The following is a 24,954-nucleotide window of genomic DNA, read 5'->3' as shown; positions in this document are numbered from 1 at the left end:
TAGGACAGAGAGAGGTTGGAAGGGATAAGACTCCAACTAAGAAAATCAATTAAGTGGTTGGGCGCGTTTGTTGGCTCACACCTGTAATCACAACACTTTGGGAGGTTGAGGCGGGCAGATCACCTGAAGTCAGGAGTTTGAGACCAGGCTGACCAACATAGAGAAACCCCATTTCTACTAAAAATACAAAACAAGCCTGGTGTGGTGGCACATGCCTGTAATCCCAGCTACTCGGGAGGCTGAGACAGGAAAATTGCTTGAACCCAGGAGGCAGAGGTTGCAGTGAGCCGAGATTGGGCCATTGCACTCCAGCCTGGGCAACAAGAGCAAAACTCCATCTCAAACAAAACAAAACAAAACAAACCAACAACAATTGACAGTAATCCAAGAAAGAATAAGGCAGGCCAGAACTAAGTCAATGGCAATGAATTGGATAACAAGCGAGAAAAAAAGATAGGAAAAATGTCAAGAAATTAAACTTTACTTTCTCTTCCTAATTGACAATTTAATCCTTAAGTCGAAGTACACATCCATACTTGGTGAGAAGTAGCCACAGTGGTCCAGAGTGGGTAAGGACAGCACCCACGTAGGACGCTTGCCCAATATGGGGACTCAGAGTTCAAGCAGTGTGAGAAGGGCGCCCACACTGTCTGGGGCAACCTAGCATAGGGTGCCAGAACCTGATTGTGACAAGGGTACCCACAGAAGACAGTGAAATAAATATCCCAGGCAGGGATACGCAGTCATTCACAGGGAACAGCTGCATGGCAGGGGATGTCAGTGTCAATGCAGTTTGAGAAGTGTGTCCATGTTAAAAGTCAGAGCACCTGAGCAGGGTAAGGAACTTTCCACACAGGGGCCACCTGATAATGTCAGATCCTGAGGAGGATAAGGCAGGCAACAACATGGAAGGGCATGGCAGCCATGCACAGGGTGTCAAAATCCAAAGTGAAGAAGGCACCCATACAGAAGGACCAGCCTAGCATGGGTTGTCAAAGACCAAGGTGGATGAGGTGGGCATCTAGGCAGAAGAGGCAGAGCAACATAGGGTATCAGAGTCCCAGTTGGGTTAAGAAGGACATCCACACTGGGTAGGCATTGGTAGCAGTCATGATGACAGAGTAGTCATGTATAAGGGATTAATCAAATAAGTAAATATATTAATGATAATGGGAACCAGGCTTCTCACTGCTGAAGAAGGAAGTTACAAATATGAAAAGGGAGAAAACGAATGAATCTGTGATATTGGTTGAAATTTTAAGTACTGGTATGGACTCACACTTTTCAATAAACACAGATAGATACAGAAATACATACAGACGTATTCTCTGACCCTGACCACTAAGAAGGCCTAGAAGCAGCAACACCACCACAGCAATGAACACACACAGAATCCAAATTTTGACTTTTAAATAGCATTCTCCACCAAAAAGAACCTTGGGAAAATGGCAGATTTCAGGCTAAGGAAAACAAAAGATGAGCATAGAACATCTTGTGCCAGAAAGCAACGAAGAACACAGAGAGTGATGAGCACCGGTCAAAAGAACACAAGAACCCTTCAAGCTGGCTCCTACTGATCAAAGCTGGAATCAATTGAATAATTGAATTCACTCAAATAATTTCAGCAATTCAATAACAACCTTGAATAAGAAAGGAGAAGTCCAAGGTCAAATAAATAAACTGAAAGTTTCATGAGAAATGGAATATTTGCATAATTTCAAAGTACTTTCCCCCAAAACAATTATTAATTACAAAGGAGTAAGTAAAGAGGAACTTTTCAGTAGAGAAGCTTGGCAAATGCTACTTTAATCAAGCAATCAAGAGTTCATCCCCAGTAAAGGTCCAAATCAAAATTGTGTATTATGTCATTTAACAAGAAGGGTACTGCATCACTTCTATGATAATTCCGCTCAAGATGCTTAACCTAAATCTAATCATAAGGAAACATCAGACAAACCCAAATTGAGGCTTGTAACTTTCAAATGTCAAGGTCATGAAAGTCAAGGAAAGACTGACAACCTTTCCTAACTGAGGGAGACTAAAGAAACGTTAAACTAAAACAATTTGTGATTCTGAACTGAATCCTTTTGCTTTAAAGAACATTACTGGGACAAGTGCCAAAACTCTTGAGAATTAGATGGTAGTACAATACCAATGTTAATTTCCTCACTTTGATACCACATGGTGGTTGTTCAGGAGAATCACCTTGTTTGCAGTAAAAAACTCGCTGGCATATTCAAGGTTGAGAATAGCAACTTACTCCCAAATGGTGCAGAAGAAAAAATTATTTGTAGTGGAATTACAACTTTTCTATAACTTTGATATTGTTCAAAATCTTTCTAAAGCTTTTTTTAAAACTTTAGCCTGGCGCTGTGGCTCACGCCTGTAATCCCAGCTCTTAGGGAGGCAGGGGCAGGAGGCTAGCTTGAAGCCAAGAGTTTGAGACTTGCCTGGGCAATAGAGTGAGACCGTGTTCTCCACAAAAAAGAAAAATACAAAAAGACATTTAAAAAAAAATAAAAAACTTTAAAAAATACTCAGCTTTAATTGGATGTAGGATGAAAGTCTAGGATGACTTTCAGGCTTCTGGCATGAATAAGTGAGTGAGTACAAATGCCCTTCAACAAGACCCTGGCCAGAAGGAACAGTTTAGGATTAGGACCAATGTTTCCATTTTGTTTTGCTGGGTGACTGGCAGTGGAGGGGAAAGGCTGGTCAGCGGGAGGAGGTTAAATTCAATTTGAGATGCCCATGGAGGATGGAGAAACAGCTGCAGACTGAGCGGAGGACCCAGGTCTGGCACTCCAGAGTCAGGGCCAAAGATACAGGCTGAGAAACGATCAGTCTGTAGGCGATAGCAGAAACCAAGGTGTGACTAAGATCTTAGTGGGAGAATTTATAATCCACCATATTCCATAAACAGTTTGAGATGACTTGCAAAAATACTTATAGTTAAAAGATTAAAAATATACACATAAACCGAGGGAGTAAGGACAAAGGGAAAATAAAAGGAGGAAAGATTATGCCAGGGATTATAATAGCATACAAAAATGCATACCCAAAAAATGCATACAAAAATAATAACATACTAAAATAGTTACGTGTAGTTCACAGAGCTAAAAGGCAAATACAGCCCTAAGGTTCTTGAGTGCCAACCCAGGAAGAATGCAGAGCAAAAAGGAACGTCTAAACACTGCATTTGAACATCCATCTACCAAATACTATGCACTCCTTTGTCAGCATTTACTAACAAACCTGACACTTTCTTTATGAAAGAAAACAAGAGTATACAGCTTTCTGTAGGCTAACAAAATAGGCTAACACTTTAACTTCACATATATAAAACAGTTCTGATGTCCTTTTAGTCATTAAAACACAAATCAATATATATCCATGAACACTGTTTCTTCATTTACAGAACTTGGAATAAATTAAGAATATTAGCAACAGTAACTAATATTTGCATGGGGTTTACATTTTGAATGCTATTTTTATTTACTACACATTATTTCATTATTTTACTATATAGTGTGACAAACAAGACAGGTATCGACCTAATTTTACAGATTAGAAAATAGGTTCAGAGAGGTTAAATTACCTATTCAAAACTACATGGTTAATAAGAATTTGGACTGTAACTCCAGTTTTCTGACTCCACGGAGCACTCATTCATTTACTCATCCATCCATTCAAATATTTATCAAGCATCTCCCAGAAAACATTGCCCATTCTGCCTCATTGCTGTGAAGATTAAATAAAAGAACCTGGAAATACTTACAAAGTGTGAAGCCTATACAAATGCTAGCAATTTTCAAAGCCATCATCATTAGATTTCCCATTTTAAAGATATCAGCCCTTCTTACATTTGGGGGAAGCCAAATATGATATGGAAATTTAAAATATATATGAAATGTCATTGGGACATATTAGAAAATGCGTATTTAGAGGGAGAGGAGAGGAGTGGGCTAAGATGAAGCTGGATAGAGAAAAGATGGAACAAGGAAGACCTCATTTGCCCTGCTAACGAGCTTGACTTTAGCTTGGGGTGATAGAGGACCACAGAAAGGTGTTACAAGGGGAATGCTGTCCTCTCAGCTGTGTTTTTAAAAGATCGCTCAGATGACAGCATTAAATATGGACGTAAAGGAAAGCATAAAGGCCAGTTAGGAGGCCACTGTAATCAGTTAGGAAAGAGAAGGTGCACGCCTGAGCTAAGTGAGGGTGGCTGCTTAACTTTATGCTCATTTTAATCTGCAACACTACATTGCCTCTGGTCTCTAAATACTTTAGGGAAACTAAGGCAGGCCAATAAGCCCTTAGAACAAATTTTAGACAACCTATACAAATACACCATGGAAAACTGAAAAACTAAAACAGAATCACCCCTGACATTTCTTTTTGTTACAAAGTCTAATTCCTATTCTTACTTTATTCTATTATTCTACAGGGAGCCTTAATCCTTAAATCAAAGTACACGTCCATACTTGGTGAGAAACATTCATTCATTGTTTCTTTTTAATCTGAATGATTCCCAGTAACTAAAATTTCTATCAGTTACAGAACTCTCCATAGTGAGCTAGAACGGCTGACATCAGATGCCTTATGCTTTAAGCAAAAACTAACACTCATTAACAAGATTATCTATTGTGATTAAATAAATAAAAACTGTTTGCAAAGTTTGTAAATGAGTACAACAGCACAAAAGTAAGACTTAACCACTGTGCACAAACCTTATTTTCTTAACTTTTCAAGCCTATGGAACAGACAAGGCAATCTCTCATTTTTCACAGCTTCCCATTTCCCCACAGCATTGCCTAATGAACACCTATACTTCATCTCTGTGGCTTTAGCTTACTCAGTTGAACCTGCTAATAATGCCTAAGCATGTGCAACAAAACAGCAGTACATGAAAGAAAGCCTATGTCCTCCGCTTTACAGTGCTTGGCACCACACAAGAGAGTTTCTCATAATGTATTGGGCCAAAGTTGTACATATTGTGAAATCTCAAGATGGGTATCTTTTTGTAATTAATGTTTTGTGGAAAACATCAATAACAGTTACAAAAAGTTCTTAAATCTTTAGTAAAGGCTGCAATTAATTTATGAAGCCATGAAAAGTCTACAAAGGGTATCAGTGATAATACTACAGAAGGGAAAGAGTTTCATCTGGCCTTAAACTGCAAAGTTCATGTCTAATTTGACTGGTAAGAGTCAGACCACATTCTCTTTATTAAACTTGGAAGGGATCTTAAGGTAGTCCAGTCCAATGCCTATTTTTCCCCAATCCCCTTCCAGGATAAAAATCCCATGTAAGACCCTGACCAGTGCTTATAAGTCCTATTCTGCCATCTCAATTTATTTAAGGAAAATTCTCCTTCAAATATTCAAGTTTCAATTTGGCAGTTAATTTCAGTCTTCAGTTAAAAGGCACTAGCTGTCAGTCAGATCTCTCACCCAGTTCCCTCCTGAAAAGAAAAACTGACAGATCACAGGAGCTTTCTTTTGTAAACCAATTCTGGAACTTTCATGCTTCTTATTTGTTAGGTTAAAGGTTAAATTGCTGACCTGTGCCCTCCTGCTTAGCGGCCTTCCCCTTTTTCTGTAAAGCTTTATTTTGGGGCTGTATTTACATGGATTAGTCCCTTTTCACGCTAAGAAGGAATCTGTTCACAGCCAAAGCCTTAGTTCTGGTTGTACAAAAAGCAGCCACAATTATTCACCACCAGACAATGACCATATTGTGGATTTACAAAAAACCCACCCCAGCCATGGAAAGATCTGTTCTTGCTGCACAAAACAATAGAAGAAAAATCTTATCAAGCATTCAAGAGAAAGCAAACAAAGCAAGCCCACTGTGAACTTGATGAAGATGTCAAGCTCCTTTAAAATATATATATATAAATCAACAAAGAGGGGTTTTCTTGTAAAGTCTTGGGAGTGAGACTTTTTCTACTCTGAGTTTCCCTTTCTGGTTAAACACAGTTAGGAGCAGCAAGACATTGACAGCCAAGACCAGCAAATGCTGCCATTTTCTAAGCACACTTACAGACACTTTTTTAAATGCACAACACAAAGCGGCTTTCCTTTCCAAATATGCCCAGTGCAAATGCCAGGCAAATCATTTTAAGCTAGTACCACACAGGCTCTTTCAGCAAAAGCAAAATTCTTGTCCCAACCTCTAAGGAATGAACATAAGCTACTTCCAAGCTCTAACTTACTAACTCCTAATAAAAAAAAAAAATTAATTCTTAAAGGCCATTGGGTTTCATTAAACCATAGCTCCAACAAGAGTTCTTCATCTGACACCCATGAAGTATTATACATACCCCGTTTCTTTGGGATGGCTTTCAATAATGGTCCCTAGTCACAGAAATAAACTTCCAGCAGGAACATTTTATGTTTGTAAGGTGAGGACCTCACAGCTGCTACAAAAGCAAAATCCAGTCCTGAGTCTGGGACACAGCTGTCTAACAAGTTATGAGAGCAAATACAAATAATTTCTCCCATCAAGTCTTTAGGTAGATGGTTTTTATTTTCTTTGGGCTAATGTGACCTAAATCCTCCATGAGAAGAATGTTCTTCAAGTTTAAAAACTAAAAAGCAAATCACAGAAGCAGGTATGAAAAGAACCTAAAGATCCACAAATGTGGCTTTTTAAAAGTAATGATGCTTTCATTCATCACAGAGCAAAACACTAATACAAGTTTACACATTTTTGATCTCAGATAATGGCTCACTTTAAGGTTTCTTACAGATTTTGGACTTAGAAAACAGCATTTCTATCTGTAATATACTTTATCTTTGGCAGAGTCAGCCCCTCTCTGTTCCTCTACCTTCCTTCCCATCAGCCACCCCTCACCGCCACATAAAAAGACAATACCAAAGATTTGGCCACAGAAGTCCACAAAGATGAGAGTAGTATTCACTAGTCTTATTTTAAAGGAGATGATTTTTATGTATAACAGTCAGGAGCTGGTTGATCAAACTATAAAACTCTGATGTAGCCATCAAAAGCTGATGAAAATGTTTATGGTCAACATTAAGATCTCACCTTCTCTCATTTAAACTGTACTCCAACTGCAACTACATCGAATGGGAATATTCCAAACTTGAAAATAGAACTGACAGAGGTGCTTATATTTTATCTCTTTTTCAAATTTTCTGTAGTATTTGGACTTTTTTATAGCATTTTTATTGTGGTAGTAAGTGCTATGACAATGAGACAATTCTGGCCAATGGCCCTACTTACAGAACTGTGACAACTACAGAAAATATTTCCATGCATAGCCAAGGGACCGTGTCCAGTTTGCTTACTTTGAATTACGAAATGTATGATCCCCAGGAAAATTAGGATGGCACTACAAGGACCAGAACACAAAGTAGGAAGTACTTAAACTCCTCGCCAGCATCTAGGAGGAGTAAGATTAGGGCACAAGCTACACTCAGAGTTGATTCAAATGTAAATGCTCTGCTTCCTCTCAAACAATGATAAACTCCCTCAGAGTTAATAGTTTCTCCCTAAGAGATTCATCTCTCTTTTCAACTTAGAGGTATGTTTTGGAGAAAAGGAAGAAACACATGGCGGGGCTTAGAGCAAAACCTTTTAAATTCTTTGTCATAAAAGCTGCAGAGTAAACTACATTTCCTTTACTAATCCTTCCAACACTTGTTAAACTCGAGTGTGCTGACAAATTTGCCACTGCAATCACATTTTGGTTTCTAACAAGTTAAAAAAAAAAAAAAAAAACTTTGGTTGTACTAAATTGTATTACCATCTTCCTTGAACACCAAGTGAGAATTTATGCTGCCTTCGCAAACTGTTGAAAGAGGCACTCCCTAGGGAGAAATAACTTTTGGCACATTGCACAGCAAAGCTAAAGTTACAAAAGCAGGCTAAAATATCTCTTTCACCACATATATATTTTTCTCTCTCTCCCCAAAGCTTAAACATTCTATGTCCTCTATAGGAAGTCGAGTACGCGGCACAAGAACTGTCTCACAAGATCCTGACTTTAGGTTCATAGTCTGGAAAAGTTTTAAATTAAGTACATGAAGTTTTTTTTTTAAGGACTGTTTCCATGTCATTGAAAATATATTAACAAAACTCCATATTGATTCACTCAAAAAAAAAAAAAAAACACACACACAGAAAATCATTATCAAGAGTTTCAAAGACTCTATAGTCCTCCACACTATGAAAAATAATATAGCTGTCCTTTTGTGTCAAGAGGCTGAAAGAGTGGAAAACAATGATTTGATGTGACAGGAGAAGAAAGAAAACTAACCAGGCACTGTTAATTATTTTATGGTTAGTATTTTATTTAATCCTCCCGGCAAATCTAAAAGATAAGCATTATCCAAGTTTTATTTGCAAATGAGAAAATTCAATCAAAAAAAAAAAAGATGAATAATTTCCCCAAGGTCAGAACACTAATAGTTGCAGACCTATAATTAAACCCCAAGTCCAAAGCTCTTCCTGCTATATACACACACTGCTTCTACTAGAGGAGAGGGTGGGGAAACAGCTTTTAGTGACACAAATTCCCATGATTCCAGACCACAGGGCAGTTTCCCAGGGGTGGCAGAAAAAGCCTAAAATGTAAAAAGTACAGGCTGACACCGAGGCCCAGGGTAAATGCCTCATTGTACTGTGGGAAGTCTGATGGACACTTGGTAAATGGGGAGGAAAAGGCATTCCTTGCCGAGGGAGATGAATGTGAGGGCGCCTTCCTTTAAACTTTTCGTCCTAAGTACATCTGCTCATAGAAAAAGCAGAATAACATCTTCCAGAAAAATCGCACGAGAGAAAACCGCAGCAGAACTCCTGCCGCTAATATAAATGCCCTCGCCCTAATCTACCCACGAATTTCCGTTAAAAAAACAATACGGCAATTGGAGCAGCCATTCAACCCACCGAAAATGAGATATTTATCAACAATAAAATGCGGAGACTAATCAAAATATCTTGGTTCTCTGCAATCAGTTGGAATTGTGTCAACTCATTTACTGATCCAACAAATACACACTGAGTGCCTGCTACGTTCCAGTCACTGTTCTAGGTGCTGAGGACACATGAATGAACCAAGTAAAGGAAGATCCTTGCCCTCTTGGAGCTGATATTCTTAGACTGACCGTGATTGCACAGAATCCCTTCATGCTAATCAGAATGTGAAAGTCATTTTTTTATTAATAAAAAGAAAATTAAATATCCCTCCATAGCTTTGCAGATGCTTTTCCTTCTACTGGAACATCCTCACCTATCCCTAGCACCCTTCACACTTGTAATAAATATGGATGAATAAACTGCATAATTAGTATTTCAAAACAAGAAGGGGAAAAATGTAGCAGTGGTCAGCTCTAAATCTAAATCTGAACTGCAACTGGGTCTAGACCTGAGCTTTGATCCTGCAGCAGGCCCAGAGAAGCCCAAATAAAACCCAAGTCAACTCAATCTTCATTCATCAAAAACAAGAGAAATTAGGTCAGCTTGTTCCAGGGTCCACCCCAGGGATTAAGAACTTTTTTAAAGCCTAAACTGGACTTGCTGGGGCTGTTAGAGGTAAGAAAGAAACCTAAAGAAGCATTCCCAAGGCCCTGGGCCTGTAACTGCCTTAGGACTGGTCCCAGGGACACCACCACCACCACCCTCCTGCCGCCACCAAGCGTGTAGAATGAAACCTCAGGACAGGATCAGGGGATGTCCCCACAGAGAGGACTTCTGATGATCCTCGATTTCCAGTTTGAAGGATCAAAACAAACAAATCCAACTTGTTTTTCTTCATGATAGTTCAAAACTCTGTACCATGTCCACAGCATGTCCTATGCTTAATTCTTTAAATGCTGTTTTTCTGAATCCTCGAATATTGTGAGAGAATATCATCAACTCCCATTTATCCCCATTTTACAGCATAGGGAACTAAAACAAGGAAGGAAATTAAGTAATTTGCCCAAAATCACACAGGGATACATCCTAAGTAGGAGGGCCAGAATTTTGACCCACATCACCTGACTCTAGAAACCACCCTCTAAACCAGATTTCTCTAACTATATTTTGGGGGCATGTTGTGGGGATGTATTTCTGTTAACCAAAATACTAGAAAGAGGAAATGAATGTTCCATTTAGCACTTAGCTGATTTTCTACTTCAATGACGGCCATGATGAAAATACTTTTCATTTCAGTCAGTGTAGAAAATCTTTCCTAAATACTTTTGTCACTTTTCTTTTCATGGTAAGCACAACCTAACAAACTAATTGAAAATGTGCTTTATGTTCAAGAAGTCAATTCTATCATTCTGAGTATCAGGATCATTACTGCTGAGGACAGAAAACTGGGCTAAATACATACAAACTTTAGACCATATTCCAGAAATGGGTTGTTTTAATAAATTTCTGATCCTAGCTTATTTTCTCAGCCTCTGGCACTTTCTCACAAGTAGACAGTTTAAATAAAAACTCTGGTAGCTGAAGATTGATCATCGGGTTCTTGTTAAAGTTTAACTGTGACACGTAAGTGGAAGAAAAAAATATATAGGTTGAATTATTCATGTGCCCAAAGTGTGTTTTTCTGGGAACAACTCAGAATTAATTCTACATTTTCTGAAAAAGAAAATTAGTCAGTTCAGGCAGTGTTCTTTTTATCAAGTTGTCATATCTTTCATATAGTAATAATTACCATGATTCTAATATTTGAATCCCTTCAAAAAAGAATTTAAATAAATTCTATCACAAAGAAGATTTCATCTCTTAATGACATCACAATTTCAGGAAGTTGTGTTGTTTGATTTTGGTTTGGAGTCTGGGGTTTTTACATTTTTAAACTTAAGGATGATGTCACCACAAGAATGTCTAGTTTGTACCATTTCCTGTGTTAAGCATTTTAATACATGTTATCTCTAATTTACAAAACCTGCCAAGTAGATATAAGTCCCATGTAAACAATGGGCAAAGTAGAATTTAGTTTAAATAACTTTTCCAAGGTCAAACAATTAAGTAGCAAAAAAAATCTGAATCTTAGTCTGATTTCAAAGCCTACAGACTTGTCATTATACTGTTTTTATTACAAATTATTCAAAGATACTTAAAGACATTGTTATAATCTAGACAGCAATTTATCTGCCATCTATTTTCTCCTCAAATAAGGCTTCATGATAGCAGAAAATTCTAATGTCTAAGAACACATTCAAGGTAAGAAAACCATCTTTAAATTGAGCAACTTATTAAAGTCTCCTCCTGGGTAAAGCGAGCTCATAGTGATATCTTCAGCAAAGCTTTCTTTTTTCCAATGAAAACCTTTGAGCAGACTGCATGTTTTCAATGTAACATAAAGAAGGAAATGCAAAATATGTTGTGAAATAGTAAGAAAAGAAGTTCAAAAGCTAGAATATAACTTCCAACTTCCTAAAAGCTTTTTTTTAAAAAAAGTCTTACAAGCATTTAAAACATGAGGTCCAGTTCCTGTTTTATAGGGCTAACATTCCACTCTCTACACAGTCTAGCACAAAGAATAAGTGATTAATGAATTAGATGTGGGATAATAAGACCTCAGGCATGTAGACTCCTGGGGAAATCAGCAGTTTTCAAGAAACCTGAAGATCAAAATTTTTTTTTTTTTTTTAAACCGGAGTCTTGCTCTGTCACCCAGGCTAGAGTGTAGTGGCGCGATCTCGGCTCACTGCAACCTCTGCCTCCCTGGTTCAAGCGATTCTCCTGCCTCAGCCTCCTGAATAGCTAGAATTACAGGTACCCGCCTCTGCACCTAATTTTTGTATTTTTAGCAGAGACAGGGTTTCACCATCTTGGCCAGGCTGGTCTTGAACTCCTGACCTCGTGATCCACCCTCCTCGGCCTCCCAAAGTGTTGGGATTACAGGCGTGAGCCATTGCGCATTGAAACTTTATTTAAGTCATTTTAGTTACAAATGTTTCCAAGCTTCATTACTATCTCACTGCTTTTTTGGAAAGAATATTTTGAATCGAATATTTTCTTGATGGCTGCTATTGATATCTGTTTTGGCGGCCCAGCATCCATTCTCCCTTCCTCCGGTAGTAGCACCAGATTTTCCTCTGAGGAACTACCCTGCCCCATTCTCAGGCTATAGGACCCAGGTGGTCCTGAATAGCTCCCCCTATTTCCACCAACCCCCAGCCCCGCTGCTCCCCCAACACACTCCCTTATCCTCCAATCAACAACTCAAAAGTCATGGTCATTGGTTTATGAATGGGTACATGATCCAAACAGGGCCTATTAGAGTCATCCTTGGGACTATGGCTCAAAATACTGTAAGACACACTTTTTCTATTTGGGTGGTTAAACTGATGGAACACAAGCTTGGATTTGTTCACAACTATCTTTGCCATTGTATAGGGAGCACCTGCCCAGAAATGAATCCAACACCGAAGACAGAGAATCAACAGATACAGAAAATTTCTGAAAACATGAGTAGAAGACCTAGATCCAGCAAAACCCAAAGCCAGTTTTACCACTGAACTTCTCAGTGTTAAGAGCCAGTAAATTCCTTTTTGTTCAAGTCAGATATCATTGGGTTTCCGCCACTTCCAGTGAAACGGATCCTGACTAATACAATGATCTATGTCACTGACACAATCAGTAACTGCTCAGCAATATTGCACAGAGAAATCTTCCGGGCATACTAAAGTACTCAGGGCATAAGCTGAGGGTTTTTCTATGAATAAAGAACTTAAGTTTTAATAGATGGACTCTGAGAAATCTACTTTGTCTAGTTACTTCTACTTTCTGTTTTTCAGCTATGTCAATTTGATAACAGTTGCTGAGTAGCAAAGTTCCACACAGATATAAACTCTTGCCTTAAACAAAAATAAGTTAAGATAATAGCTCCCATTTATAAAGAACTTCCCATGTCCCATGCACGGTGCATTCCCATTTAATCTTTCAGTTAAAATAGGTACTATTAGTATCCCATTTTAGAGTTGAGAAAATGAGGCTCTGAGATTGGCATGTGGAGGGAATTTTAAAAATTCAACAAACTCATTGCTCAAAAGGATTTCAAAGTTTAGTAAATCAGTGAATTCCTGGTCCACCATAGAAGGCCTGAGGCCTAATAATGTGAACCACTAACAGAACAAGAAGAACCACACTGTCATGAATAAAGCAAAAATTGTAAGGCTCCCCTATATCATAATTTATACCCAGATGGCCCCTAAATTGCACACTTTAGGAAAAAGAAGAAATCTGGGATCTGCTTCAAATAACTAAGCATTAAGAAAAGAAAATATACAGCTCACTTTCTGTTACTTCCTAAGAACAGCAATTCAAACTCATTCTATATAACCAATTTAGAGCATCAGCATAGTATATAAAAAGCACAAGCTTCAAGCAGGGATACACAATTAACGTAAAATTCAAAATGTGATCTCAGTAGAGAAAGGCAAATTGAGAGAGGCATAAATGGAGTACTCAAAGATACAAAATGTTCTGTTTTCTAAGTTGAGTGGTGGATATGTGCATTTTCATTTATTCTTTAACTGTATACATATGTATTATATGATTTGTGTGATAGTTTTCATAAATTTCTTTAAAGAATACTGTCATACTAGAATTCAAATCCCAACTCTGTCCTTTGTACAAGTTGCTTCCTATCTCTAAGATTTAATCATTCAATACTTGAGGGCCTTCTGTATGCCAGGCACTCTTCTAGCTACTGAAATATACGAGAACAAGCAAAACATAATGTCTGTGCTCATGGAGCCCTCTTTTTCTTACCTATATAATTAGAATACTTCTTACTTCATTAGGTGGTTGGCAAAAGTTTTATTATAATGAGTTCTCATTAGACTCACCTCTAGTTTAAAGAAATAATCATTATTACAGCAATCTTGAGAAAAAGAGACAAGTCATATTACAAGCTCATAGTGATATCTTCAGTAAAACTTTCTTTTACTAAAAATGTCAGCTATCCCTGACTTTAAAATCAGCTGAGAAAAGTACAGTTAGATGAAGTTCCACATCTCTATCACAAACAAGATTTTTTTCTAACTAGCACATCAAGTACTTAGAGCCAGAAAAATTTACAAAAAAAAATGCTTTTTTTTTTTTTTGAGATGGAGTCTTGCTCTGTAGCCCAGACTGGAGTGCAGTGGTACGATCTCGGTTCACTGCAACCTCCACCTCCCAGGTCCCGGTTCAAGAAATTCTCCTACCTCAGCCTCCCAAGTGGCTGGGATTACAGGCACGAGCCACCATGCCCAGCTGATTGTTTGTATTTTTTTGTTTTTTAGTAGAGACAGGGTTTCACCATGTTGGCCAGTCTGGTCTTGAACTCCTGGCCTGGTGATCCACCCGCTTCGGCCTCTCAAAGTGCTGGGATTACAGGCGTGAGCCACCACACCCAGCCACAAAAATGTTTTTAATAACCCATGTCTTTTGAGTGAGTGGCAATTTGTCCCAACTATACTACCAAGAATCAGGGTCCAGGCCAGGTGCAGTAGCTCACACCTATAATCCCAACACTTTGGGAGGCCGAAGTGGGAGGATCTCTTGAGCCCAGGAGTTCAAGACCAACCTGGGCAACATGGCAAGACCCTCTCTCTACCAAAAAAAATACAAAAAATTAGCTGAGTGTGGTGGCATGCACCTGTAGTCCCAGCTATTCGGGAGGCTAAGGTGGGAGGATCACCTAAGCCTGGAAGGTCAAAGCTGCAGTGAACTGTGATCATGCCACTGCACCCTGGCCTGGGTGAAGAGAGTAGGACTCTGTCTCAAAAAATAAATAAATAAATAATTTTAAAAATCAGGACCCAGACCTTAATACTCCCTAAGATGGATTCACTTTCACTGGAAAATTCAAGATAAAAAAATATAGAATAGCTGAAATAATAGTGCTGACTTAAAAACAACGACAAGAATCCCTTGTATAGTTCATGAATAAAACCACATCTCCCCCGATTTTCTGTTCAATCCTGATTTCTCTGCCCCCACATTAACTTTATCTGACTGTTCTAACCACTGCATGTGCAGGAAATATTAACCAGCTATTTTTTCGTGGTTCTACAATTTTGTGGTTGTCCAACCTAAGCAAATAAACCTCTTTGAGCCTCAGTTTCTTCAAACTGAACCATCTTAGAGAGTTGTTCAAGCTTTAAGAAAGTAATATTAAGAAAAGTGCCTAGGGCATAGTAAGGACTCAAGAAAAGTTAGCTATTCTATTACCATTCTTCAAGCTTGCTGTCATTCACTGTCGTTATTATTGAAAAAAATAAGGCGAACTTAATTAATCTCTCTCTAGTACATTTTAATCTGGAGTAAAACTTGACTCCCAAAAGAGCTCCCTCTGCCATACCACTTCTCAAGAGACAGCAAGGTGTTTTTAATTTTATTTATTATTATTATTATTATTATTATTGAGACAGAGTCTAGCTTTGTTGCCTGGGCTGGATGGAGTGCAGTGGCGCAATCTTGGCTCCCTCCAATATCTAACTCCTGGACTCAAGCGATCCTCCCACCTCAGCCTCCTGAGTAACGGGGACCACAGGTGTGCACCACCACATCCAGCTATGTTTTTCTATGTTTAGTAGAGGTAGCATTTCATCATGTTGCCCAGGCTGGTCTTGAACTCCTGAGCTCAAGCAATCCACCTGCCTCAGCCTTCCAAAGTGCTGGGATTACAGGCATGAGACACTGAGCCCAGCCAGCATTGTGTTTTTTAAATCAGCATTTTAAAAATGTCTAATAATTTTGAGTATCCATTGTGACCACGGATATTCAGGTAAAGTTCCTAGACCACAATTTACGGTCCTATAAAATGAAAGTTAAATTTCAGAATAACAAATCTGGCTCTCAATATTTTAAGTCAGCAAAAACTCAGTTTTCTTCATGATACTGCTAATATAAAAATGTGCATAGTTAGTTAAGAAATTCTAAGCAAAGATTTTTTTTTTTAGGTTGCTGCTTAACACCCACGTATCTGAGAAACTCAGCAACCAAAACACCATGTCTTAGGCATTCCTTTCAGAGATTCCCCCAACGGTTTCTCAACCTAAACACCCCATTCTTTTTAAAAAGGGGCCACTGGGCTAATGCACTGAAAATGCTAGGAGCTGGGGTGGGGGAATGTGGGGTGGACACACAAGGAAGCTGGTCTGCCAAGCAGCTCTAAAGAACCTGACACTGCCACTCTCCCAGTGCTAAGCATCTGCCCAAGAAGAGTGCCCACAGCAAGCTAAGATGCCAGCTGTAATCAGACACTTGTGTTTGAAATGCACTCCAGAGTTTTTGCATGGCCAGTGCCATCTGATTATGGGACCCTGCAGGCTGATCTCTCTTACAAGAGCACCCTCTTCTGAGACCTTTGGTCGCACAGGCTAAATTCAGACTTCAGAGCTTTTGCAATCTGAGCTAACTGTCTTGGTTTTCTAGGATCCCTATGTAAAGGTGGGTTCTTGAACAAATACACCAATTAGAGTCACAAAATGAAGTGTGGCAAAAAAAAAAATAAATAAATAAGCATAAAAAAATTAAGAACAAAGTAAATCAAAGATCTCCTCAAAATGATGCAGCATTTTTTAAGCATTTAAATCACATACCTAAACTGACAAGCATTATATACAAAGATGTTCACTGAAGTCATTTATAACAGGAGAACCTTAGAAACAATATAAAGATTCCATTATAAGTAAATGTAGCCCATGAACATGACATAGTAATTCATAGCAACTAAAATGATTTCTACAAATCTACATTAATAATTTTAGGGAAAGCTTAATAATTGGAGAGTGAGAAAAACACATATAGCTGAGAGTTCAGAATAAAACTTTTTATATTTTATTTACATATACACACACAAGAAAACTATAAGGAAATATACTGAAACATTAACAGTAGTTATTGAGTGATAATTTTTCTCTTGTTCTTCTTGTTTTTCAAGAAGGTTTAAATTTATACATATTCAAGAACTAATCAGAAAACAAGCTACTAAACATTTAAAGACAAATGGGAAAAAAAAACACACATACCAGGATAATCTGTCAATATGCATTAAATAACAAGAAATATTTGAGTATATGTACTTTAATTTACAATGAGAACATAACATACCACAGTATAAGAAAAATTGTAAGAATGAAACTCCCACATAAGTGTATAGAACAAAATGTATACTAAATCCTCCAATTAAAGACCCATAAAGTAGTTTCAGTGCTTTCTAACCCACCTTCTCACAGCAGGGAATTAATCCCTCTAGGGGGATGCAAACAAACTTCAAAGAGAAGATTACGCCCAGATACTAGTACTGTACAGAGTAAGGTTTATATCTAAGTTTTTCAGATACTTTGGCACAGATCAGAAACGCAGCTCCCAAGAACAAAGACTAATCTTAAGGCAGATTCTTTGTAATTATCTAAACTGGCAAAAATAATGCATTAAATATTAGAAAAAGGCAAACATAAATTGTATTAAAAACAAATAAAGTTGTAGAAGCAGACAAAAGGTACCTGAAATCAAATATTAAGTGACAGTTTATTCACTGGTAACTAGTAACTAGAAAATCTTACAAATTCCCAAAATACAGGAGTTCAGTTTGTGTACTCAAATTTTATTTGTACAATCTTTGGAAAGTGTTCAAATTCAGTCTTATGAGTTTTAATGCAATTTTTAAGTAGAACTGACAGATCACATGTCCCTTCCACAGATGTCATGAGACGCTCTTCAGAGCACACAACACCTGAGGGACAGTTTACAATACATGACTTCTCTAGTGTAGACATTAAAAGGAATCAATCGAAAAAAGAACTGTCCTTAAACCTTATGGTTTCTTACCTTACATCTTTCTATCATTAGGTAATGCTTCAGGTATGATCTGAAATACCTGATCACTTTATAAAATGTTTTGAGTACAGGCATAGTATATTGTAGTAAATTAGCTTTATTTAGTTTCTCAATTTTTAAAAATCACAGATGAGGAATCAAATTTAGAGTTTAACTTTTCTGGCTGTTAATCATCAAACAGAAAACCAAAATCCTTGGTAGATTAAAGACCTAAAAGTGAAAGGCAAAACTATCTATCTCTTAAAATATTGGTCCTGGAGAGGTGGCTAATACCCATAATCCAAACACTTTGGAGGCTGAGGTGGGAGGATCGCTTGATCCAGGAGTTTGATACCAGCCTGGGCAACATAGTAAGAGCCCATCTCTACATAAAATTTAAAAAGTAGAAAAAAAAAAAAAAGGAAATATTGGAAAATATATCTGTAGAGTAGGAAAATATTGATAAATTACACTATATTAACACCAAGAAGTTTTGATCAAAGATACCATCGAGTGAAAGACAAACCACAGAAGATATCTGTAACACATAAAACCAGGTAATTAATATCCATAGTATATAAATAATTTCTTATAAACCAGTGAGGAAAAGGTAGAAAACTCAATTTTAAAATTGAGCAAGTAGCATGTATGGTCACTTTATAAAAGAAGATATTCGGCCAGGCATGGTAGCTCACACTTGTAATCCCAGCACTTTGGGAGGCCAAGGTGGGCGGATAATGAGGTCAGGAGTTCAAGACCAGCTTGGCCAACACAGTGAAACCCCGTCTCTACTAAAAATACAAAAATTAGCTGGGCGTGGTGGCAGGCGCCTGTAATCCTAGCTACTTGGGAGGCTGAGGCAGGAGAATCGCTTGAACCTGGGAGGTGGAGGTTACAGTGAGCTGAGATCACACCACTGCACTCCAGCCTGGGCGACAGAGCCAGACTCCGTCTCAAAAAAAAAAAAAAGAAAAAGAAAATATCCAAGAGGCCAATAAGCCTACAGTACCAGGTACTAAGGAGGTTGAGGTGGGAGGAACACTTGAGCCCAGGAGTTCGAGGCTGCAGTGAACTATGATTGCACCACTGCACTTCAGCTGGGCAAGGAAGCAAGACCTTGTCTCTAATTGACAAACAAATAAATAAGAAGCCAATAAGCAAATAAGAAGGGGTTCAATTTCATTAGTCTTCAGCAACATGCAAATAAAAACAAGGAGATACCACTATGTGACCATCAGCCCTGTACCAAAGGCTGATAAAGTTGTAGAGCAATAAGTGTAGACTACCAAACACTGCAGGTCAAAGTACAGACTAGTACAATCCATTTTGTAAAAATATGGTATGATTCAGTAATCAAGTATGTTCTAAATGGAAATAGACGTTTATATGTGCCAGGATTCATATGTAAGAAAGATCACAGCAACATGGTTTATAGTACCAAAAACTGCAAAAACGTCAAAGGTCAACAGTAGAATGGATAACTAAATTCTGAAATAATTCTATAGTATACTATACAACAATGAAATTCAATGACTGCAGTTACATACAACATGAAAGACCCTTTCAGGCATAACTGAGCAAAAAGCAGCAGAACTACATACAGAATAATTCTATTTCTATAAAATTTAGAAGGCAGCACAATTAAATTATATTTTTCAAGGAGGTATACTTATGTAGCAAAACTATGAAGAAAAACACAGAGATGATTACCATTAAAGTCAGAATAGTAGTTAACTCTGAAGCGAGGGAGGGAGGGGCCTCTGGGGTACTGGTCAACCCCGCCTCTAACATTTACAGGGCCTAGGCAAGGATTCAAAATAGAGATCTACAGACCATACATCTGAATATTTAAATCTTTAAAAGTTATAAAACAAGCATACAAACTATTAAGGATTTTCTATCCTCCTGCCCTAATAAATATACCTTTATAACTAACTAGAAGACTAGGTTCATATCGAGTTTTTGTATTTTGGATTCCATGGAGAAAAGCAGTGGTGCCGCAAAAACTGGCCACTGGCTCTCCACCCTTTGCCCCCTCTCTATCCTCCACTGCAAGGGACCTCACACACAAGCATGCAGTTACCCCGTTCACAAGTTTAAGCTCTATCCCATCTCCTACTCCTCACTGACAGCTATCCTTAGGCCACCCCTTAGACCTAGGGGTGTATATACCAGCAGCATAGTCCACTCCCAGGAGAACGGACTCCAGGGGAAAGACTCACACAGGCTCCAGAAACAAGCTCAGGGCCATTTAGGCAAGAAGTTCTGAGATGCTGGGTACTCAAAGCATGGTCTACGATGGAAGGGTTCAGGCTCCAAGTGAGCATGTTCCGAAGGCCGTGGAGACGCCTTGCTCTGTGGCAAGGGCATTGGTAGAGGAGGGACAAAGCAGAGCCCTCTAAAGCATCAGGCCAAGGCAGGGGTCCCTCTTGCAGGACCAGTATTTCTGTAGAACTAGGCAACATTGTATCTCTTAACCTGAATCTTAATAACGTGATTACTCACTTTGTAATTATTTGTTAACCTATACATATGTTTTATGTACTTTTTCACAAATAATGGGACAGATCTCATATGCCTGCTTACTGGTTGCACTGAAGGACACATACCACTTCTGAGATACTTCTACCAAAAACTCATAATCTGAATCTAATCATAAAGATCCAATCGGACAGATACAAATCCAGGAACTTTCTACAAAACAACAGACCCAAATTCTTCAAAAACATGTTAAAAAAGACAAAGAAAGGCTGTAAAAATCAGTCTAGGCTGAAAGGAAGTAAACCGACATAAAAACTAAATGGGTTGCATGATTCTGGACTGGATTCTGGGTTACAGGGGAAATGCTATAAAGCACATGATATAACAATTGATTAAATTTAAATATGGACAACTGACATTATATCAACATTACATTTTCTGATTTCAATCATTATACTAGGGGTATATAAGAATATGTCTTTATTCTTAGGCAATATACCCAGAATATCTCCTGGGTATGCAGGGATGAAGGGTCATAATGTCTGCAACTTACTCTTAAATGATTCAACAAAAATTCTGTGTGTTTATATGCACACGCACACATATGTGCTGTGTATGTGTTGGGGGTGGTGATAAAACAAATGCAGCAAAATGGTAACAACTGGCGAATCTAAGGAAAGGGCATATGCACTGGACTGTTCTTGTAACTCTTACAATAGTCTCAAAACAATTCATTTGATCCAGTAATCCCATTACTGAGTATATACCCAAAGGAAAATAAATCATATTAAAAAGATACCTGCACTCACAGGTTTATTGAAGCACTATTTACAATAGCAAAGATATGGAATCAATGTAAGTGTCCACCAATGGACAACTGAATAAAGAAAATGTGGACTACTACTCAGCCATAAAAAAGAATGGAATAATGTCTTGCCACAACATGCATGGAACTGGAGGCCATTATTTTATGATAAATAGAAATTCAAATACAGCATGTTCTCACTTATAAGTGGGAACTAAATGATGTGTACACATGGCTATAATGTATGGAATAATAGGCACTGGAGATTCAGAAGGCAGGGAGGAGCTAAGGGATAAGAAATTACTTAATGGGTACAATGTACACTATTCAGGTTATAGGTACACTAAAAGCCTAGACTTCACCACTATGCAATATATGCACGTAACAAAACTGCTCGTGTAACCCCTAAATTTATAGTAATTAAAAAATAAGGGTCAGGCAAGGTGGCTTACATCTGTAATCCCAACACTTTGGGACGCTGAGGCAGGCAGATCACAAGGTCAGGAGTTCAAGACCAGCCTGGTCAATATAGTGAATCCCATCTCTACTAAAAATACAAAAAACTTAGCTGGGTGTGGTGGCAGGAGCCTGTAATCCCAGCTCCTCAGGAGGCTGAGGCAGAAAAGTTGCTTGAACTCAGGAAGCAGAGGTTTCAGTGAGCCAAGATCACACCATTGCACTCCAGCCTAGGTGACAGTGTGAGTCCTTCTCAAAAATAATAATAATAATAAAATAGCCGGGCACGGTGGCTCAAGCCTGTAATCCCAGCACTTTGGGAGGCCGAGGCGGGTGGATCACAAGGTCAAGAGATTGAGACCATCCTGGTCAACATGGTGAAACCCCGTCTCTACTAATACAAAAAATTAGCTGGGTATGGTGGCGCGTGCCTGTAATCCCAGCTACTCAGGAGGCTGAGGCAGGAGAATTGCCTGAACCCAGGAGGCGGAGGTTGCGGTGAGCCGAGATCGCGCCATTGCACTCCAGCCTGGGTAACAAGAGCGAAACTCCGCCTCAAAAAAATAATAATAATAATAATAATAATAATAAAATAAAATACACACTTGCAAAATAAAAAGTTAAAAAAAAAAAATAGGCCAGGTAAAGTGGCTCACACCTGTAATCCCAGCACTCTGGGAGGCCAAGGTGGGTAGATCACCTGAGGTCAGGAGCTCGAGCCAACATGGTGAAACCCCATCTCTACTAAAAATATAAAAATTAGGTTGGTGTGGAGGCGAGGGCCTGTAATCCCAGTTACTTGGGAGGCAGAAGCAGGACAATCACATGACCCAGGAGGCAGAGGCTGCAGTGAGCCAAGATCACACCATTGCACTCCAGCCTGGGTGACAAGAATGAAACTCCATCTCAAAAAAATAAATACATAAAAGTTCAAAAAATAAACTGTAAACAAGAAAGGCATTGTCTATGAGGAGAGGAATTAGATGGATGAAATAGGAAGTAGTATAAAGGCTATTCGCTTTGTTACTTTTTCCATCTCATTTGTACCTTTCAGATTTTGCTCATATTAAAAAATTAACGTTAACTTTGGAAACAAAATCCTACAGCACTGAAAGGGGAAAACATTAGCAACTGTAGAAATAAGAAAATGCTTTGCCCTTAAGTTTATCTGTCAAATCACAGCCACTGTCGAATGGTAATGCTGTAAAGTCAGCCTATGAAATGCTCCTACATGTACAAACCAGGGAACTGAGAATTCCCTTTGAAACCCAATGGTCTCCACGTACAATAATATGCATACCTTAACAAAGATGATACAGTTCTACTTCCAGGACAATAATAAATTTGTAATGTGTTTTTTAGCCTTCATTCGATAACTCAAAAGGTAGAGCACAGTTATTAACGTTTGCTATAAAGGAAAGCTCACTCATTTTCATCAACAACTACCGGTGGCATTGTGCAAAATCCCTGCAGGTGACATGGAGAGATCTGTACAGCATGGTCACCACCCTCAAGGAGTCAACTTAGCAGAGCAAAGAGGACTTAAGACAAAAATCCTGGCTACTGCACTGTAGCTTTTGGTAAGTTACTTCACCTCCCTGGGATTCTATTTTCTCATGAGGATGCCACCCAACTACCTTTAAAGGTTGCATTATAATCACTGACATATGTGCAGCATGTAGAATAACAACAACAGGTATCCAATGAATGGTAGCTATGTTTATAATTATTACAGTCTAATTAAAATAAAAGATAATATGCCCAAGGTTATAAAGCCAATTGAGAGCCTACCACTGGAATCCTGATTACTCAAGTTTCTAATCCAAGAAAATTCATCATCTCCACACACCAAATAATAATAATATATGCAGGTGTTTTCATGTGTGGACCAAGAGTCCTCAACATACCTTTGGCAAAATGTTATCATTCTCTTAGGCACCAAGAAAAAGAACACTAGATTGTAAGGTTATTTTTCTCATTAACCAAGAAAGATTTTAGGTCAAGAAGTGATACATGCTGTCTGCACAAGACACCCTGGTCTTACCTAGGACCCTCTTATCAAGGAATACATATCCAAATTAGCCAAAAAGCTAAAGCCAGTGGAGGTGTTTCCTTCAACTAATTTCCAACCTTCTTTGCCAGCAGGCATTAAATTTACTAAATTAAGTCCAAGCATCTCCTTCTAGATTAGTGGCAGAGAATTTTCTTTATATTATTTTGTATCCTATAACCTAATTCTACCATTAGAATGGTAGACGAGAGGTGAAGCCTTGCTCGTTAGCAAGGTGACAATATTTCACACTAAATAGTTGACTTCCAGGCACTTGTGAAAGATGCACACCAAGACCCAATAATTACAATGAATAAGGCCATACTTCAAGCCTATTACACTTGAACTCTTAATTCAAACTATTCACTGTGTTCTCATCCTCCATTCTTCCTAGGATAATGTGGGCATGCATAAAAGGAAAAAGGCACTTAAACATACTTAAAGACAACAGTTTACTCATATTCACATATTATCTCATGTGCATGGCTATGTCAAACAATAAGTAACACACCATATCATAATCAAACATGCAAAGTACCTGAAAGAGTGCCACCTGTCCTGGGATAGGCCACTTCAACATATACTTCAAATGTGGTCTCTGGATTCTGCCTACAAAAGAAACAGATCATGATTACTGACAAGGATCGAGGCAGCATGGTATAGAACATGTAGGCTATGGTATTAAACAGATCTTCTCACAGCTTAATGGCTGTGGAACTTCGGACAAGCTTATCTATTTCTCTGAGCTCATGCCTTCCTAAACTACAAAATGAAAACACCTAACCATAAGAATTACTGTAAAACTTATTATGTATGTATACAGGTCAGGTGCAGTGGCTCATGCCTGTAATCCCAGCACTTTGGGAGGCCAAGGTGGGAGGATCACTTGAGGCCAGGAGTTCGAGACCAGCCTGGGCAACATAACAAAAACCCTGTCTCTACAAAAAATGCAAAAATTAGCCAAGCATGGTGGTGCACACCTGTAATGCAAACTACTTGGGAGGCTGAGGTGGGAGGATCGCTTGAGCCTGGGAGGTGGAGGTTACAGTGAGCTAAGATCACACCACTGCACTCCAGCCTGGGTAACAGAGTGAGACACTGTCTCAAAAATGAATAATAAAATAAAATTACACACATACATTTGTCTAGGCATGATGTCTGGCACATAATAGGCTAGCCATTACTATGGTTTTACAGATGTCGTATTTCCAATTTCCAGAGCTGGATCACCAAACCCAAAGGTAGAAATGTGAGGAAACTCAGACCAAGGCAATGCCAGCACAAAGTAGCCCTTTCCTCAGTATATTCCAGGATAAAACACGAAGATGACAAAATTCACTTGTGTATTTACAGGTTTTAAAGACTTAAACAAGAAGAACAGCGT

At 38.5% G+C, this 24,954-nt stretch overlaps 1 protein-coding gene across 7 annotated transcripts in view; it reads right to left on the bottom strand.

The window, feature by feature from the left end:
- The window catches only part of DENND1A (DENN domain containing 1A), a 536,105-nt gene that overhangs the window by 462,626 nt on the left and 48,525 nt on the right, over positions 1 to 24,954 (bottom strand). For all 7 annotated transcript variants that reach the window (XM_021674025.2, XM_021674026.2, XM_021674028.2 and 4 more), the window contains exon 2: positions 24,109 to 24,179. In XM_021674025.2, coding sequence (XP_021529700.2) covers positions 24,109 to 24,179 — 71 coding nt within the window. The remainder of the gene's footprint in view (positions 1 to 24,108; positions 24,180 to 24,954) is intronic.

This window comes from Aotus nancymaae, unplaced genomic scaffold, assembly GCF_030222135.1.
Source record: "Aotus nancymaae isolate 86718 unplaced genomic scaffold, 86718_ANA_hifiasm-v0.15.2.pri h1tg000003l, whole genome shotgun sequence".
Classification (NCBI taxonomy): domain Eukaryota; kingdom Metazoa; phylum Chordata; class Mammalia; order Primates; family Aotidae; genus Aotus; species Aotus nancymaae.
This window is presented reverse-complemented; position numbering and strand designations above follow the sequence as displayed.